Source organism: Yamadazyma tenuis, chromosome 1 (genome assembly GCF_029203305.1).
Source record: "Yamadazyma tenuis chromosome 1, complete sequence".
Taxonomy (NCBI): Eukaryota; Fungi; Ascomycota; class Pichiomycetes; order Serinales; family Debaryomycetaceae; genus Yamadazyma; species Yamadazyma tenuis.
Window position 1 is genome coordinate 1,386,801 of NC_089461.1, and position 15,473 is coordinate 1,402,273.

The 15,473-nt window shown below is 38.6% G+C and overlaps 9 protein-coding genes across 9 annotated transcripts; 3 read left to right on the forward strand and 6 right to left on the reverse strand. All coding sequences in view use genetic code 12, as the record gives it.

Moving 5' to 3' along the window:
• Nucleotides 1-21: 21 nt before the first annotated feature.
• NPR2 (Nitrogen permease regulator 2) lies at nucleotides 22-1,848 on the reverse strand (the record flags this gene model as incomplete). Its single annotated transcript, XM_006688075.2, has 1 exon — nucleotides 22-1,848. One exon carries the CDS (start codon nucleotides 1,846-1,848, stop codon nucleotides 22-24), a length of 1,827 nt encoding a protein of 608 aa, XP_006688138.1.
• A 1,012-nt stretch (nucleotides 1,849-2,860) lies between these two features.
• On the forward strand, nucleotides 2,861-4,573 carry HSP60 (chaperonin; the record flags this gene model as incomplete). Its single annotated transcript, XM_006688076.2, has 1 exon — nucleotides 2,861-4,573. The coding sequence occupies one exon, from the start codon at nucleotides 2,861-2,863 to the stop codon at nucleotides 4,571-4,573; it is 1,713 nt and encodes a 570-aa protein (XP_006688139.1).
• Nucleotides 4,574-4,771: 198 nt separating this feature from the next.
• RRN11 (rDNA transcription factor component) lies at nucleotides 4,772-6,370 on the forward strand (the record flags this gene model as incomplete). Its single annotated transcript, XM_006688077.2, has 1 exon — nucleotides 4,772-6,370. The coding sequence occupies one exon, from the start codon at nucleotides 4,772-4,774 to the stop codon at nucleotides 6,368-6,370; it is 1,599 nt and encodes a 532-aa protein (XP_006688140.1).
• A 48-nt stretch (nucleotides 6,371-6,418) lies between these two features.
• CIN8 (kinesin motor protein cin8) lies at nucleotides 6,419-10,833 on the reverse strand (the record flags this gene model as incomplete). The annotated part of the gene is made up of 2 exons (XM_066157501.1): nucleotides 6,419-7,982; nucleotides 8,357-10,833. The coding sequence occupies 2 exons, from the start codon at nucleotides 10,831-10,833 to the stop codon at nucleotides 6,419-6,421; spliced, it is 4,041 nt and encodes a 1,346-aa protein (XP_066013598.1).
• A 320-nt stretch (nucleotides 10,834-11,153) lies between these two features.
• PSN45_000681 (uncharacterized protein) lies at nucleotides 11,154-11,522 on the reverse strand (the record flags this gene model as incomplete). The annotated part of the gene is made up of 1 exon (XM_006688079.2): nucleotides 11,154-11,522. One exon carries the CDS (start codon nucleotides 11,520-11,522, stop codon nucleotides 11,154-11,156), a length of 369 nt encoding a protein of 122 aa, XP_006688142.2.
• A 310-nt stretch (nucleotides 11,523-11,832) lies between these two features.
• On the reverse strand, nucleotides 11,833-12,078 carry PSN45_000682 (uncharacterized protein; the record flags this gene model as incomplete). Its single annotated transcript, XM_006688835.2, has 1 exon — nucleotides 11,833-12,078. The coding sequence occupies one exon, from the start codon at nucleotides 12,076-12,078 to the stop codon at nucleotides 11,833-11,835; it is 246 nt and encodes an 81-aa protein (XP_006688898.1).
• A 170-nt stretch (nucleotides 12,079-12,248) lies between these two features.
• Nucleotides 12,249-12,719, reverse strand: PSN45_000683 (mitochondrial 37S ribosomal protein bS18m; the record flags this gene model as incomplete). The annotated part of the gene is made up of 1 exon (XM_006688838.2): nucleotides 12,249-12,719. One exon carries the CDS (start codon nucleotides 12,717-12,719, stop codon nucleotides 12,249-12,251), a length of 471 nt encoding a protein of 156 aa, XP_006688901.2.
• A 525-nt stretch (nucleotides 12,720-13,244) lies between these two features.
• SIT4_1 (sporulation-induced protein) lies at nucleotides 13,245-14,189 on the forward strand (the record flags this gene model as incomplete). Its single annotated transcript, XM_006688080.2, has 1 exon — nucleotides 13,245-14,189. One exon carries the CDS (start codon nucleotides 13,245-13,247, stop codon nucleotides 14,187-14,189), a length of 945 nt encoding a protein of 314 aa, XP_006688143.1.
• A 225-nt stretch (nucleotides 14,190-14,414) lies between these two features.
• Nucleotides 14,415-15,459, reverse strand: PHO85 (negative regulator of the PHO system; the record flags this gene model as incomplete). The annotated part of the gene is made up of 2 exons (XM_006688840.1): nucleotides 14,415-15,378; nucleotides 15,440-15,459. 2 exons carry the CDS (start codon nucleotides 15,457-15,459, stop codon nucleotides 14,415-14,417), a joined length of 984 nt encoding a protein of 327 aa, XP_006688903.1.
• Between the last annotated feature and the right edge of the window lie 14 nt (nucleotides 15,460-15,473).

The window sequence follows — 15,473 nt, forward strand, 5'->3', positions numbered from 1 at the left end:
ACTTGGTTGCAAAAATGTCATCTACGAGTTGATATACCCGTTTGATCCAAGAGTGTCAAGCATTGATTCAATTTCTGTTCGAGACCTTTGAAGCTCAGTACATATCGAGTCAATGTTTTGGAATCCCTTGAGTAGTTTGATGAGTTTGAGTAAATCGACAAACTCATCGTTGCTTATATTGGGAAGCCGATTGATTTCGTGGTTGCGAATTCGTGGAACTATCGACTGAGCATCCTCAGGACTATCATCCACAGCAGTTTCATTATTTATGGATCGTATACCGTCATTCATGCTATCCTCATCACTTTCAATGATCCCATCAAATTGTTGGTTTTGATAGTTAAAACTGATTCTTCTATTGTTGGTCTTTAGGTTAGACTCGTTAACTATCGACTTAAGGTATATGTTGCTGTTGATGTCTTTTAGGTTGATGGAATTGACATTCGTAGAGGTCAATTTGGTTCTGAAGTTTTCAATCAACTCGTTGATTTCGTCATTATTGTTTTCAATTGACTTGGTAACTAAATTCAATATTGGATATGAGTGGACTCGATAGATAAGCCCATTTAAAATTCCAAAGTTGATAAATCGCCTTATGTCGATGAACTTTAAATGCTTCTTATGCTGGAGATACCATTGTTTTACGGTTTGACCTTGGTTAAGTGACCGATAAAGGTAGAACAAAAGTGTCTTTGAGGGGACCTTAATGGTACGACCAAGCTCTTTCAAATGTACAGGTGAGATGGAAATGGACCCGCCAATCCCACCAGTACCAGTGATGTTGGATCCTACTCTAGCATTGACACCAGTGAAAGTATTATTTCCTGTGTTTGGACCGGTAGCATTAGCGGTCGTTGGAGCGGTAGTATTAACAGTTCCACTCCCACTACCATTGGTACTATTACCACGGTTATTTGAGCTCATGTCATAGTTGACTATATAGCTTTGACACCGTTCACTGAGATTGGGGACTTTCAAGAAGTTGACAATGTTGTTGGTGGGAGCATATATGTTTGAAAATTGGAAAATATCAATGATTTGCAAACATTTGTAATGCATAAGATGCTGGATACATTGTTTTGTAAGAAGATAATCACTATCACTCAATTCACTTATCTTCTTTATGGAATTGATTCCATTTATATAAGGTAGGATCTTTATCATGGTTGGATCCCAGTTCACGTCCACTAATAAGTTCAAGTTCACCATCAGAATAGGCACTTGGTAGGCCTTGAGGTTTAAGGGAGCTGGATAAATAGGGAACAACTTAATGTCAATAGAATTAGCACTGTCCAATGGTATACAGCATTCACTATAATTGTTGAGGTCTTGGTACAACTGGCTAATCAATGAATCAATAGAACTTAAGTTGATTTTCTTGAAATTTTTGAATCCTGGGATCTCGTTAATCAAGTTTATCTGCTTGATGTTTTCCAGCTTGATGAAGAGTCTGGCACTTAAATTTGACAACAAGTAGTTCTGTTCCTCGAGAACTTTAAACATTTTTCCCATTCTTTTGATTGTAAGTTCGTAGCTGATAGTTTCACTGTTGTAAGGAAACACAAAACAGAAATTGAAGTTGAAAAAGTTTCGAGTATAATTGTCATTCTGGATGTTCACGGGATACCCAATGACTTTATATTTGCCCACTTTGATTGATATTAGTTTGTTACATAGATGTGGCTTTGGTATAATATAGTTTTTGATGGTATTGAAATTGAATAAGGAGTTGGCCGTGGTGTTGATTGAATCTTTAGGGACCTGGTTTACGATCTTTGTCCCCTCTGTCGGGTGGAAAACTGCGTAGAATATTGCTATAATGGGCGTAAACCCATCACTAGTCTCCATATTTATCTCCTAGTTTTTTTTCTTTCAACTCAATCTGTCGCATTTATAACAGTAAATCTTAATACTTGAAGATCTCAATAGTTTTCTTTGTTCTAAACTTTCTACGTGCTGTTCAGAGACCTAAAATGGCTTCGATTTCCGTATCAGTATTTAAGCCACCTTATAATAACTCACTAGTGTCATGAGTTGTACATAATTTTCAGGATAAGTGTCCAGTGGCCTCACAATGCCATTGTAGAAGCATCTAACCGGCTGAATATACTTTCCATAGACCCTTTATAAACTCATTGGTTTTATTCAAAAGGATGCCGACTACTAGGTAGTGAAAAACAATAACAATTTGATTTTCTAATAAGAACTGGGGGTATTGAACATGATTTTCTTACTTTAGTTCATCAACATTCCATACCTTGGGAATTGTTCCAGTGGATGGTATCAAGGTAAGATAACAGCCAATATAAGGCTTATACAATTTCTTGAACAACTTTTGTTTCCAGCATATGCAAAGGGTTTGTAATCTTCATCAAGAGCATCCACAAAATCATCGAACCAAAAGAGTCATTAACACTCCTGACAGTCTAATGGCTCATCGGAAAAGATTCTACTATACGGCTACATAAATTACCAACTAAAGTAGTTCTATGGCTGGGAGAATACGTGACAGAGTCCACTTTCACTTTTCCTCTAGCAGTTTAGTCCAACTGCGATGTACCGCTAACTGAGGACTACTTCATTTGGTTGCAAAATAAAGTCAGACACGACCACGAAGATGTAACTTTAAAGTGTAGCAAAAAACTCTGATAATCTTTACCCAGGTACAACCTGAATCTCTAGATGATCTTATCCAATCATGTTTTTGCACTAGCTTTCAATACAAACCATTCCTAGGTAGATCTAAGATAGTGCCCGGAACGTGTCGGGCACAAGAATTTTCTGGAAAGAATCCGCACTGAAAAATTTTCCATATAAGTAAGCAGGTAATTTGTTATCCATAACCCCCCACAAAACTATAATGTTAAGAGCCAGCCAACCATCATTTAAAAGAGGAACCCTCTCTTTTGTGCGTAATGTGTCGCACAAGGAATTGAAGTTCGGTGTCGAAGGTAGAGCCGCCTTGTTGAAAGGTGTGAATCTTTTGGCTGATGCTGTTTCGGTGACCTTGGGTCCAAAGGGTAGAAACGTTTTGATTGAACAACAATTCGGTGCTCCAAAAATCACCAAGGATGGAGTCACGGTTGCCAGATCTATTACTTTAGAAAGTAAGTTTGAAGATATGGGAGCTAAGTTGTTGCAAGAAGTTGCTTCTAAGACCAACGAATCTGCCGGTGACGGTACTACTTCTGCCACCATTTTGGGTAGATCAATTTTCACAGAATCTGTGAAAAACGTGGCTGCTGGCTGTAACCCAATGGACTTGAGAAGAGGTACGCAAGCGGCTGTGGAAGCTGTTGTTGAATTCTTGCAAAAGAACAAGAAAGAAGTTACCACTTCTGAAGAAATTGCTCAAGTGGCTACCATCTCTGCCAATGGTGACCACCACATTGGTAACTTGTTGGCTTCTGCCATGGAAAAGGTTGGAAAGGAAGGTGTTATCACTGTTAAGGAAGGTAAGACATTGGAAGATGAATTGGAAGTTACCGAAGGAATGAGATTCGATAGAGGTTTCATTTCTCCATACTTCATTACTGACACTAAATCCGGAAAGGTTGAATTTGAAAATCCATTGGTTTTGTTGAGTGAAAAGAAGATCTCTTCTATCCAAGATATTTTACCATCTTTAGAATTATCTAACCAACACAGAAGACCATTGTTGATCTTGGCTGAAGATATCGACGGTGAAGCTTTAGCTGCTTGTATTTTGAACAAATTGAGAGGTCAAGTTCAAGTCTGTGCTGTCAAGGCCCCAGGTTTTGGTGACAACAGAAAGAATATCTTAGGTGATATTGCAATTTTGTCTGGTGGTACTGTCTTCACTGAAGAATTAGACATTAAGCCAGAAAATGCCACCATTGATTTGTTGGGATCAGCTGGATCTATTACTATCACCAAGGAGGACACGGTTGTTTTGAACGGTGAAGGATCCAAAGATAACATCCAAGCTAGATGTGAACAAATTAGAGTTGCCATTGAAGATGGTCAAACTTCTGAATACGAAAAAGAAAAGTTACAAGAAAGATTAGCTAAATTGTCTGGAGGAGTTGCCGTCATTAGGGTTGGTGGATCCTCTGAAGTTGAAGTTGGTGAAAAGAAGGATCGTTATGATGATGCTTTGAATGCCACCAGAGCTGCCGTTCAAGAAGGTATCTTGCCAGGTGGAGGTACTGCTTTGATCAAGGCTTCTAGAATTTTGGATTCCGTCAAGGAAAACGCTACTAACTTCGACCAAAAGTTGGGTGTTGATATCATAAAGTCTGCCATCACTAAGCCAGCTAGACGAATCATTGAAAATGCCGGTGAAGAAGGTGCTGTCATTGTTGGTAAAATCTATGATAATGCTGAATTTAACCAAGGTTACGACTCTTCCAAGGGCGAATTTACCGATATGATTGCTTCTGGTATCATTGACCCATTCAAGGTCGTGAAAAATGGATTGGTTGATGCTAGCGGTGTTGCGTCTTTGTTGGCTACCACCGAATGTGCTATCGTGGATGCTCCACAACCAGCTGGCCCAGCTCCTGCTCCAGGTGCTGGCGGAATGGGTGGAATGCCAGGAATGGGCTTCTAAGTGTGACAATAGTTCCATTTGGTGCTTTAATTCTAACTATAAATACGCTTTAGATACTCCTCCTTTTATGTATATAGTCAATTTAAAGGAGATCATTGTCAAGCAGATGTAGTGCGCGGAGAAATAATAAATGAGATGGCAGATAAAACTTTTATACACAAACCTGTTTACTTTTGCATTTGATGAATCCTTTTTGAAATGTTTGAAGATCCAGCTTCCAGTCTAGTATGGCTACCTGGCAGTCAACTAAAACTAGACAAAGCCATACTACGATATCAACAACATAAGGTTTATCAAGCACTCTTACAAAACAAAACCTTATCAGGATCCATCAAGAAGAAGATAAAGGAGAGTCATTATAAACAAATTTTATTAAAGAAGATAAAGGAAAGTATGGAAAATCCCACACGCCCCGAAGAAGCATTTGAGATCTGGAACCAGAGTGACCATATGAATGTGTACAGAAGATCAACAAATACAGAACCTTTGAAGTTCGATGAGGAATTTCTTGATAACATGCTCACTAATGCCCAAAGACATAGGGAAGAAGAGAATGGCGATAGCGGTAACGACGACGATGACAGTGGAAGTGAACTCATAAAGGAACATTTATTCGAAGAGTATTTCAATAAACTCACACGTCCTGCCGACTTCTCAGGAATTAGTCGTAAGCCTAAGTTGGAGTTTCTACTTACTACAGAAGGATATGAAGTTTTACCTTTACCAAGCGAGGAGACGAAAACTGGATTTTACAGATATCATATTGCAAACTTAAACTTTTTTTTGCATTCCAGCATCTTGAATAAGTCTTGGGATCAAGCATACAAGATTCTTTGCATTTTACTACGATTCCCTGGAATTGACATAAGGTATTTGTGGCCTTTAGCAATCGAAATCTTAAGAGGAAAGCATAACGAGAATAAGGAAACCACTTCAGTTTTTAAATACAAGGAAAGAAGATTCTTTAGTTGGCTTGCCTCGTTTTATATCCTCAGTGCTTCAAGACCTGGTTTGGTAGAGAACGCACCAGTGTTTAGGAGCGGCTCAGTTACTCACGTGCCAATATTCATTATTGAATCTATCTGGTCTCTATTGGATGATGGGCAGGTAGAGAGGGTCAAGACTGAGGTCAAATCCTTAATATTAAAAGCCCCTTTCGAAAACGAAGGTGTTTTTTCATTTATCTTGTGTTTATGTTATTTGATGGAAAATGTTCAGTTAGCTGACAGGTACGCCAAGGTTGACACATCAGATGAAAACGATTTGGAAGTGAACATCTTTTTGAATGACAAGGCCAGCATTTACGCTAAGATATCTTCCAATTTTGAGGAGGTTGATAAGTACCTTCACAAGTGTACAGAGTTGAAATTTGAATACCCACCAGACATCGTTGAAGTTCAGACAAATATAATATTATCCAAGATCAAAGAAGCGGATGAAGCAAATACTGGTAATCAAAGTGATGAGGACAACATCTCTGAAGAGGAGATACCTGATCCTTATGATACTATGAATGATACCAATAACCACAATGAAGATGAAGTCTCTCATGATACCATAATAGAACAAGCCAATGAAGGTACTGAGATTTCGAAGAGAGTAAGCTTAGAGGATGAAATTCCAGATTCTTACATTGACGATGAAGAGGAAGAAATACCCGATCAGTATGACGATGAAGATGAGATCGCAGACCAGTATGTGGACGTAGTACCCGTAACTGAAACCAGAAACACAATTAACAATGAAAGAAATGACGATTCAGACAGCAGCATAGATTTTGACTTTGATTTCGATTGAAGTTCATTAAGTACATAAATTAGCATAAAATATTCATTTACAAGATAGTTAACTCTGACGACGCGTGAGCTCTTGGGTATCTTCACTAGACGTGACCAAGCCAGGGTCGATGATGTTCATGGCCCTTTCAGCTGTCTTTTCATGCACTCGTAATTTAGCAAGGACATTCCTTGAAAATTGAACATGATAGTCTACGACATCCTGGTTAGCCCTACGCAATGGTAGTAATGTCCAGTTAGGTGGTAAAACTGAATTGCGAGGGAGTACAATTTGGTGAAGAGTCTGGATATTTCCTTCAGTTGAATCATTTCTCTCGGGTTGGGAATAAGCTCTTGGTAGAGCTCCTGGGAAATCTGTAGTGGGTGTAGGACGGGTTTCATTAGTAGACGCTGATCGAGATTGTGGCCCTTGCCGCCTTTGTCTATGTTGAGCTAGTGCTTCTTCAAAATGGGCAAATCTCCTTCGCATTTCATTATGACGAGGCAAAGGCCTGAGATCTTGATCATCAAGGAGTTGTCTTTCTTGGCGTGTTTCGAGTTGTTGTGGTTGTTGTGGTTGTTGTGGTTGTTGTGGTTGCTCCTGCTGTTGAACCTGCGGGGTACCAGGCATTTCTGGTTCTTCAAACACCCTTCTTCTACACAAAGGACAGTTATCCGATCTCTCAAGCCAATCTTTCAAGCAACCCATATGAAGCACGTGCCCACAGTTCAATTTCTTAGGCTTTAATCTGGAGTTCATATTACTTCTTTGCAGACCTTCATCCGTGACTGCAGAAAGCATTTCATCGAAACAGATGATACACTTACTGTCATTTTCCAAATCTTCAGATTTTGCATCCGTCAATTGAGAATCTAAACGCTTTGACAGCTCGATAAAAGCTAGTAACTGTTTGACCTCTTTATATGTATCACGCATGCATAGGTAAGTTCCCTGAAGCATCGAAATAGGAACAGAGAATCCTGCCAGTGTTGTCAACAAGTATATGAAACAAAGATAGGAAATGGTCTTGAAGGAAGAGGAGGCAATATCAATCGATTTCGAGAACAAGCCTTTATTTTCCCAAACTTTCTCCAAAGGTTCAGTATCAAGGTCATTGTCAAGGTCATCCATATCCATTTCATCGGGAGTATAGATTGGATATCTTACTAACTCGTATAAATCGAGCATACACTTCAAGAAAAAAGTTAAGCATTCCAATCCTTGAACAGCAAACTGCAAGCCAAATAAAAGACACGGAACTGAATTAATACCTTGGAAAACATCGTAGACAAGAAACTTTGCAATCGAGAAATCGATGGTGAGGAACACCACATTCCAATAGAGAAAGGAATTTTTTGCATAAAATTGTAAAACATCAGCAATGGTGTAGAATGACAGATTGTTAAGTTCATTTACAACTTTCATTTGCTTAAATTCCAATCTGTCCATAAGAATTGAGTGCATCACTTTGGAGAACAAGGTGATCATCAACAAAAGCACATTGAGTGTGAGGTTATTATCTTTGGTGGTTAAATTCAAGAGTAAATTCACCACAAGAAAGGGGAGCCGTTCAATGACATGTTCTCTTTCTAAAAGCCTTAGTTCTCCGAATATAAGATGTTGAGCTGACGTACTAAAAAGTATGAAGATGCAAAATAGAAAGTTGAGGACAATTCCCAAATAGATTCCATCAGTCATTTGATACAGAAATCCAAGATAGGTATTCGAAGTGGTTAGCGCACCCCAGATGGCAAACGCCGTTGCCCCCGCTGATAGTGTCAAATAACCAAGGAAGTACTTCAACTGGTTCGACAATTCCACCATACTGATGAATGATAAGGTGACAGATAATTTGAAATCAAATATGCTCGCGACGATTCACTCAAATCATTTGCGACATGCAACATTACTATACAATTAATATACATAAAATTAATGGTTAGAGTGAGATTATCTTCAATGGTTTAATAAAATACAGAAGGAGATTAGGGTTGATGGTTACTCTACTCAAGTTTCCTCTTTTTCAAGTTATGTATAACTTCCCCATTCTCTTTGTCTTTAAGAGTAGGTATTTTTGAGGCAGCAGACATGTGCTTGTTTGGCGTTTTAGATGGAGACCGGTTTAGCTTTTGGTCATTGGCCTTCAATGGCGATATTTTATTGTCCGAACCAAGCAAATTGTCAATCTGTTGAAATTTGTCGTTGTTGGAGGTAAGATGACCGATGCTGGAATTTACCATGTTATGAATCTTGGGTGTTTCATTCATTAACTTATTGACATCATTTGTAAATCCTTTGGTGAAGGCATCCAAGGTAGGGTTGATGCAGTTAGTCAAGCTATTTTTCACGTTGGTCGAAGCATTGAGCAACCTATCCTGATTGAAAATATGGGAATTCTTTATGTTCGATTGATAATCGCTCATGTTCAGAGTGATTTTCTTGTAAACTTCGTTAGAATGGCTATTCCAGTTCTTAGATTCCTGCTGAACATTATTGAAGCTGCCGGAAATTAGGGTGTTTGTAAATTTATTGAATGAATCCTTGTACAAGCTGTTCAAACTTGAATGTTGAGAGTTGAATACCTTATTCAAATCCAACATGAATGATTGTTGCAACTCCTTGACCTGATTTTCCACAGATTCTTTGAAGAATTGTTCGATCATTCCCGAAACATCCAAGTCATTGTAATAGCTGACCAAATGGTTCTGGAATTGGTCGTTGAGGTTTTTCAACTTGTTGTTTAATTCATTTTGATTGTTTTTAAACTTGTTAAAGAGCTCATCGTTGCTCAAGTTCTTCATAAGATCATTGAGAATATTGGGCAAGCTTTTGAGAGACTCATCAATATCTTCGGATATTTGGTTGAAGTTGTTGTTGAAATTTGCTTTCATCAAGGCCAAACTATTTGTTATCGATCTTATCAAATTCAAGCAGTCTTCGGAGTCCAGCTGGACAAATCTTTCATTCTGGTTTAAACCTTGAATTAATTGTATTGAAAGCCCAATGTTGTCATTGGTTCTCTCCATTTTTTCTTGTAGCTGATCATCTTTGAGCTTTAAGTCTTCAATTACATGTTTGAGGGAAGCCTCTTCAATTTCTTTGAATTTTATTTCATCTTCAAGTTTTTGTACCTTCGAACTGAGTATCCTTGCTTTCAGCTTCAATTCAGTCAATTCATTCTTGTTGGAAGCGTTTTCTTCCAATAGACTATTATAGTTGTTCTCATCCATATAAATACCATTTCTGGATCGTGTAGATATCAAGTCTTTGTTTAATTTTATTATTTCATTCGATAAATCCTTGATCAAAATTTGTTTCATGATCAAATCAAAGTCTTGTCCCAACTGCGGTTTGTTTTCAATATTTTTGACCTTCAATGAATAGTCTAAGGTGGATAAAGTCTCTTCGAGGTTGATTTTTGCAGGTGAAATAGTGGATATTAATAAAGTCTTAGTCTTTCCTCCAATAGAGTCTTGTAATAACCTCGTTAATTTAGATTCTCTGTAAGGTATGTGATTCAAGTTGACATCATTCCCATGCAATGATTTTTCACTCAACGAGGTTATCACCCTGCCCAATGTCAACAAACTCTGGTTGATGGAGCCTGCTTCTTTTGCTCTTTGATTTATAGAGCCCGATTTGCTGACATTCTCAGAACCAGCTAAATCAACCAAGTTAATCTTCGAGTGTTTGATTGTTTCGCTATCGTTGGGATCCTTTTTGTATAAATTAATGGTGAAGACCGTGTGGGATCTCGAAGAGAAATCATTGAGTTTTGTGCTGGCTACCTTTCTCTTGTTTATTCCTTTATTCAATAACCTGAACCCAGAGTTCAAACTATTGATATTGACTTCCGTCAAGTTTTGGATGTAAATTCCCGAGTTTCCATTTCTGTTCTCGAAGATCTTCAATCCTTTTTTGTTATTGGAGCTTGCTCCTGGGTTAGTACCGAAATTTGAATCATCAACATCATCGTTTAGTAGATCTCTCAAATTCTCATTATACAACTCAATAAAGGAACACTTAATGAAGTAATCGTCATTGTTGGAGTTCAAATGGGAAAATAACTCACAAAGAACCCGAGGAATTATTCCCGAATGTTTATCTATCTCAATGGGAGTCTTGTTATGTATTTCGGTTTTACCACACATGGTGTATGTTTTCCCAGTGCCCGTTTGACCATATGCTAGAATAGACACATTAAACCCGTTCAAAAATTCCTTGAAAATCGGATTCACAGCCTTCTTAAACACCAACTCTTGGTCGGCAAGAGGACCATAAACTTGGTCAAATGTATATGTCTTGGAGTCTAATGAGTTGAGAATCTTTTGCGATATTTGGCTATTTTGACATGGATTGATAGTTATAGTTGGTTGAGATATAGAGTACTGCTCAGACGCCAATTCCACCACAACCTGGGACTTGGCTTTGACTTCCCGCTGGTTTCTCTCTCGGCATCGAACCACCACTTGTATGTTGGACATAATAATTGTGTTCAAACTGGTTTGTTTTGTTTATGGAAAAATCAAATCGAATCGCGCTTGATTATCAAAACCGGTAGAGAACTCTACATTTTGAAGTATGTACGTAAAGAAATACATTAATTTTGAGTGGAGTAGTGTTCCACTCAGGAGTAGCCAGTTGACCACCTTGAGTTCATATAAATATCAATTCCTCATCTCCTTCAGAACTACTGTCTCAGTATAAGAAGACAGAGGGTGCTTAGATCACAGTAATATATGGTACCCATGAAACCTAGAACTCAAAGCTCTATAAATCCAGCATGAACTCTTATACAGTCCATCTAATCAAAGAAGTCATCGTCGTCTTCTTCATCACTTAGTTGTCTTCTGTTGAAGATGATTTTCGCATCCTTCTTCTTCTCGTCTCTTGCCAAGCTATTGAGAATCCCCACCACTTCTTGTTCGGTGAGTTTCTTTGTCAATGATCCCATGGAAATCAACTTCACCACGTAGTTTTCCACTGCCTCAGCTCTATCTGGTCTGACGATTCTGACTCTACTGAGTCTTTCTCTGGCATTCACATCTAATGCTTGATTCAACATATTAACCTTCATTTCCGCCTGGGGATTCGTTGGCTGTTGCTGTGATGTGTTCTTTTGAAGCTCAGCCAACCGGGCTTGCCTGATGGCATTCAACTCTGAATCATCCATAGTTTCGTCTTAAGCTTACAGAGAAAAAAAACCTGTGGAAGAAATTTCTGAACTGCGAAATTCTTGATCATACAAAGGAGAGTCTAAAAGCTGGAGTAAAAGATTATAGGTGCATGAAATCATCTAGAACACAAACCAGTAACGGAATCATGTTTCGATGATGTCAAATATGGTTTTACGAGTACTTAAAATATCTATGATGTGTTAATGACAACACAATTAACTCCTGGAAAAAGGACCTTCTACGATCAACTTGGACAAATTGTCCAATATGAATCCATGTATATATTAACATTAGCTACATATGCGTTTATTTCTTCAAAGATTTGATTTCTTGTGCCAACTGGTCGATGGTTTCCTTTTGCTTAGCCAATTGTTCCTTCAAGGCCTTCAATTGTTCAGCTTCATGTTTCTTAACATAGGCGGTTTCTTGGGCTCTTTCTCTGTCAGAGAAGGCATCTTTTCCAGCAGCAGTGGCACCTTCATTAGAAGATAAAACCACTCTTGTGGTAGAGAGGGATCTGACGGATTGTCTAGCAAATGATCTGGCCAACATTTTGATGAATGAATATAATTTGGGGGTTTTCGCTGAAGCGGGAGTGAGAGAGGAAATACAAGTTCTTAAATATTGCCTGAGGCTATTATTGGTGGAGGCACCGGGTAATGCGAAAATAGTGTAGTGATTTGTCGACTATATACAGGGTGACTCGAGAGGGCTGCTATAGTTTATAGATTTCTGGAAGGTAAGTACGATACATCCTTGTGGACAGAACTAAGTAACCCACATGCTCTTGCTCGTTTGATAGCAATACCGAGCTTCTTTTGATTTCTAGGGTTACATCCGGTGATGGTAGCTGGTAAGATCTGGCCCGTCGATGTTAAGAACCTAGATAAAATTAACGGCATTGTGTACAAGTCCAAGGGATTAATGCCACTTCGTGCAAATGGGTCTCTTGACTTCTTGTTCTTTGGATACTTCCGAGCTCTTTGGTCGATTTCAATTTGTTTCATGGATAAGTCAAAAGGATCGTAGTTGTCGAATGGTTTAAATTTCTTGATAAAATAGTCGTCAATATCTAAAGGTGGGTCTCTTTGATCGTTAAGTAGATTGGTCATATTTAGAACTGTGGAGGCTATCTTGGTGGAACCTTCTGCAGATGAGCCTTCAACATTGAGGTTCCATTTCTCATCTTTCATTTCTGGGGTAGAAGGTAACGGTTTGTTCTGTGACGCAACGTGACTTATACCGAACCACCGACTGCTTGCCAAATGGGGCGTAGATATTGACACAGAGGCCCTTGTCACTATTTTTCTACTGGAGGCCGTTAGATTAAACATAGTGTAGATTTTTTGGTGTGAGAAGTGCGCTCAAATTGACCACGAAAAAATTTTAGTCGTCGTGGGAATACCGAGCATTTTCAAGTCGCACTTCCTTTTCTTGTGTTCAGTCGGTTTCATAAAGGCTCATCCAACAGCGACTTGTTTATTCGTATTCTTGCTGTATTGTCACTGACAATTTGATTGACTTTTGGTGTATAGGACTTTCCAAACACACAAGCCAACGTTTGAACCTGTATTTACACCCGTACCTGGCCCAATATTTCTGTGTGCCTATTTTTTGTGTGAGCATTTGCATTCGGGTCGAATCACGCCAACCTGGAATCCAGATTTCTTGATTACTAAAAAGATTAATTTTGCATTTTCATTCACCTACCATTCATCATGTCAGAAAGAGGTCCCGATCAATGGTTGGAACAGATCAAAAAATGTATTGCATTAACTGAGTCTGATATGAAACAGTTGTGTGAGCTTGTCAAAGAGCTTTTAATGGAAGAATCTAACATTCAACCAGTTCAAAGTCCCGTAACAGTTTGTGGGGATATTCATGGACAATTCCATGATTTATTGGAGCTCTTCCGAATCAGCGGTGGCTTACCGTCAGAAGACAATAACAATAATTTTATATTCTTAGGTGATTATGTGGATAGGGGATACTTTTCTTTGGAAACTTTCACCTTATTAATGGTGTTAAAAGTCAAGTATCCCAACAGAATTACGTTGGTGAGAGGAAATCATGAAAGTAGACAAATCACTCAAGTGTATGGATTTTACGAAGAATGTCTAACCAAATACGGTTCTACCACTGTTTGGAAATACTGTTGCCAAGTGTTTGATTTTTTAACGTTGGCAGCCATTATTGATGGGAAGATATTATGTGTTCACGGTGGTTTATCCCCTGAGATCAGGATGTTGGATCAAATCAGAGTCTTGAGTAGAGCTCAAGAAGTGCCCCATGAAGGAGGATTTTGTGATTTGGTTTGGTCTGATCCTGAAAATGTCGACACTTGGGCCGTTAGTCCCAGAGGTGCTGGTTGGCTTTTTGGATCTAAAGTCAGCAGAGAGTTCAATCATATTAATAATTTACAGTTGATAGCTAGAGCTCATCAGTTGGTGATGGAAGGGTTCAGGTATCATTTTAAAGACAAGGATGTGGTAACCGTTTGGTCTGCTCCTAATTACTGTTACAGATGTGGAAATGTTGCCAGCGTTATGAAAATTGATGAACAATTGGATCCAGACTTCAAAATATTCTCTGCTGTCAAGGATGGTGATTTGGCAATCAAAACTAACACTAATAAGCAAAATAGAGGTGATTACTTCTTATAAGCTCGGTCTGATAATTATCTCATGTACATTAATGATAGACAAATGGGGATGATCTTCTATATTCCGTTGAAATGATAACGATTATGATGAATGTTTGTATAGTACATTTATTTAATAATTTTAATATAATTTAAGCATAAATATTTCTCGACGGGCTATTCATTACTATTCATTTTTCCTACAAATGGGAAGAAACAGATTTATAGATAAAAGGTTGAATTACATTTAGTAATTAATCTGGCCATTATTCAGAGGCTGTTGTTGCTGTGGTGGCTGTTGCAGTTGTTGTTGCAGATCGTTAATATGGTGCATTAACGGACTGGGGTTGTTAATCTCATGGAACCAAGGATGTTGTAAGGCTTGCCTGGCAGTAATTCTGGCCTCAGGTCTCATTTGCAATAAACTGTTCAACAAATTCAATCCCATGGAATCCAAATTAGGAATCAATAACCGCAAGTCTTGGGGGACAAATATTTGCCAATTGTTCTTATAGTTAGGATACGATGATACTCCTGGCCAGGTTCTTTCGTTGGGGGTTCCCATCAATCTAAAGATTTTCATCAACTGATCATCATTAGCAGAGCCAGGAAATAAGGGCTTACCAGTACACATTTCAGCAAAAATACAACCAGCAGACCAAATATCAATGGAGGTGGTATAAGCCCTAGAGCCCAACAACACGTCCGGGGCTCTATACCATAGAGTGACCACCTCGTTGGAAAAAGTGTTAAAAGGAATACCGAAAGCTCTGGCCAATCCAAAATCACCCAACTTCAATTCTCCCTTATTGCTGATCAACAAATTCTGAGGCTTCAAATCACGATGTAACACACGATTATCATGACAGAACATGATCCCTTTCAACAACTGAAACATGAATGACTTTACAGTTTTCAAGTCTAAGGCTCCGTTGTTCCCATGTACTTCCATGTACCGCTTTAAATCCCTGTCCATATACTCAAACACTATTGTTAACTTGTTTTCAGTGTGAATCACGTCATATAGAGTCACTATATTATGATAGTCTAGCTCCTTCATCAAAGAAATCTCTCTGATGGCGGTAGAAGGGGTTCCTTCCTCCGAATCCAAGTTGATTTCTTTTAAGGCCACCAAAGCACCCGTGGCACGATTCCTACCTTTGTAAACAGTGGCATAGGTACCTTCCCCCAACTTTTCGAGTTGTTGGAATCTAGAGATATTAGTATACGAGAACAATGCAATGACTTGGATAACACATCAATTAAACATACTGTGACGATGAACCAACCATAACCAAATGTATGC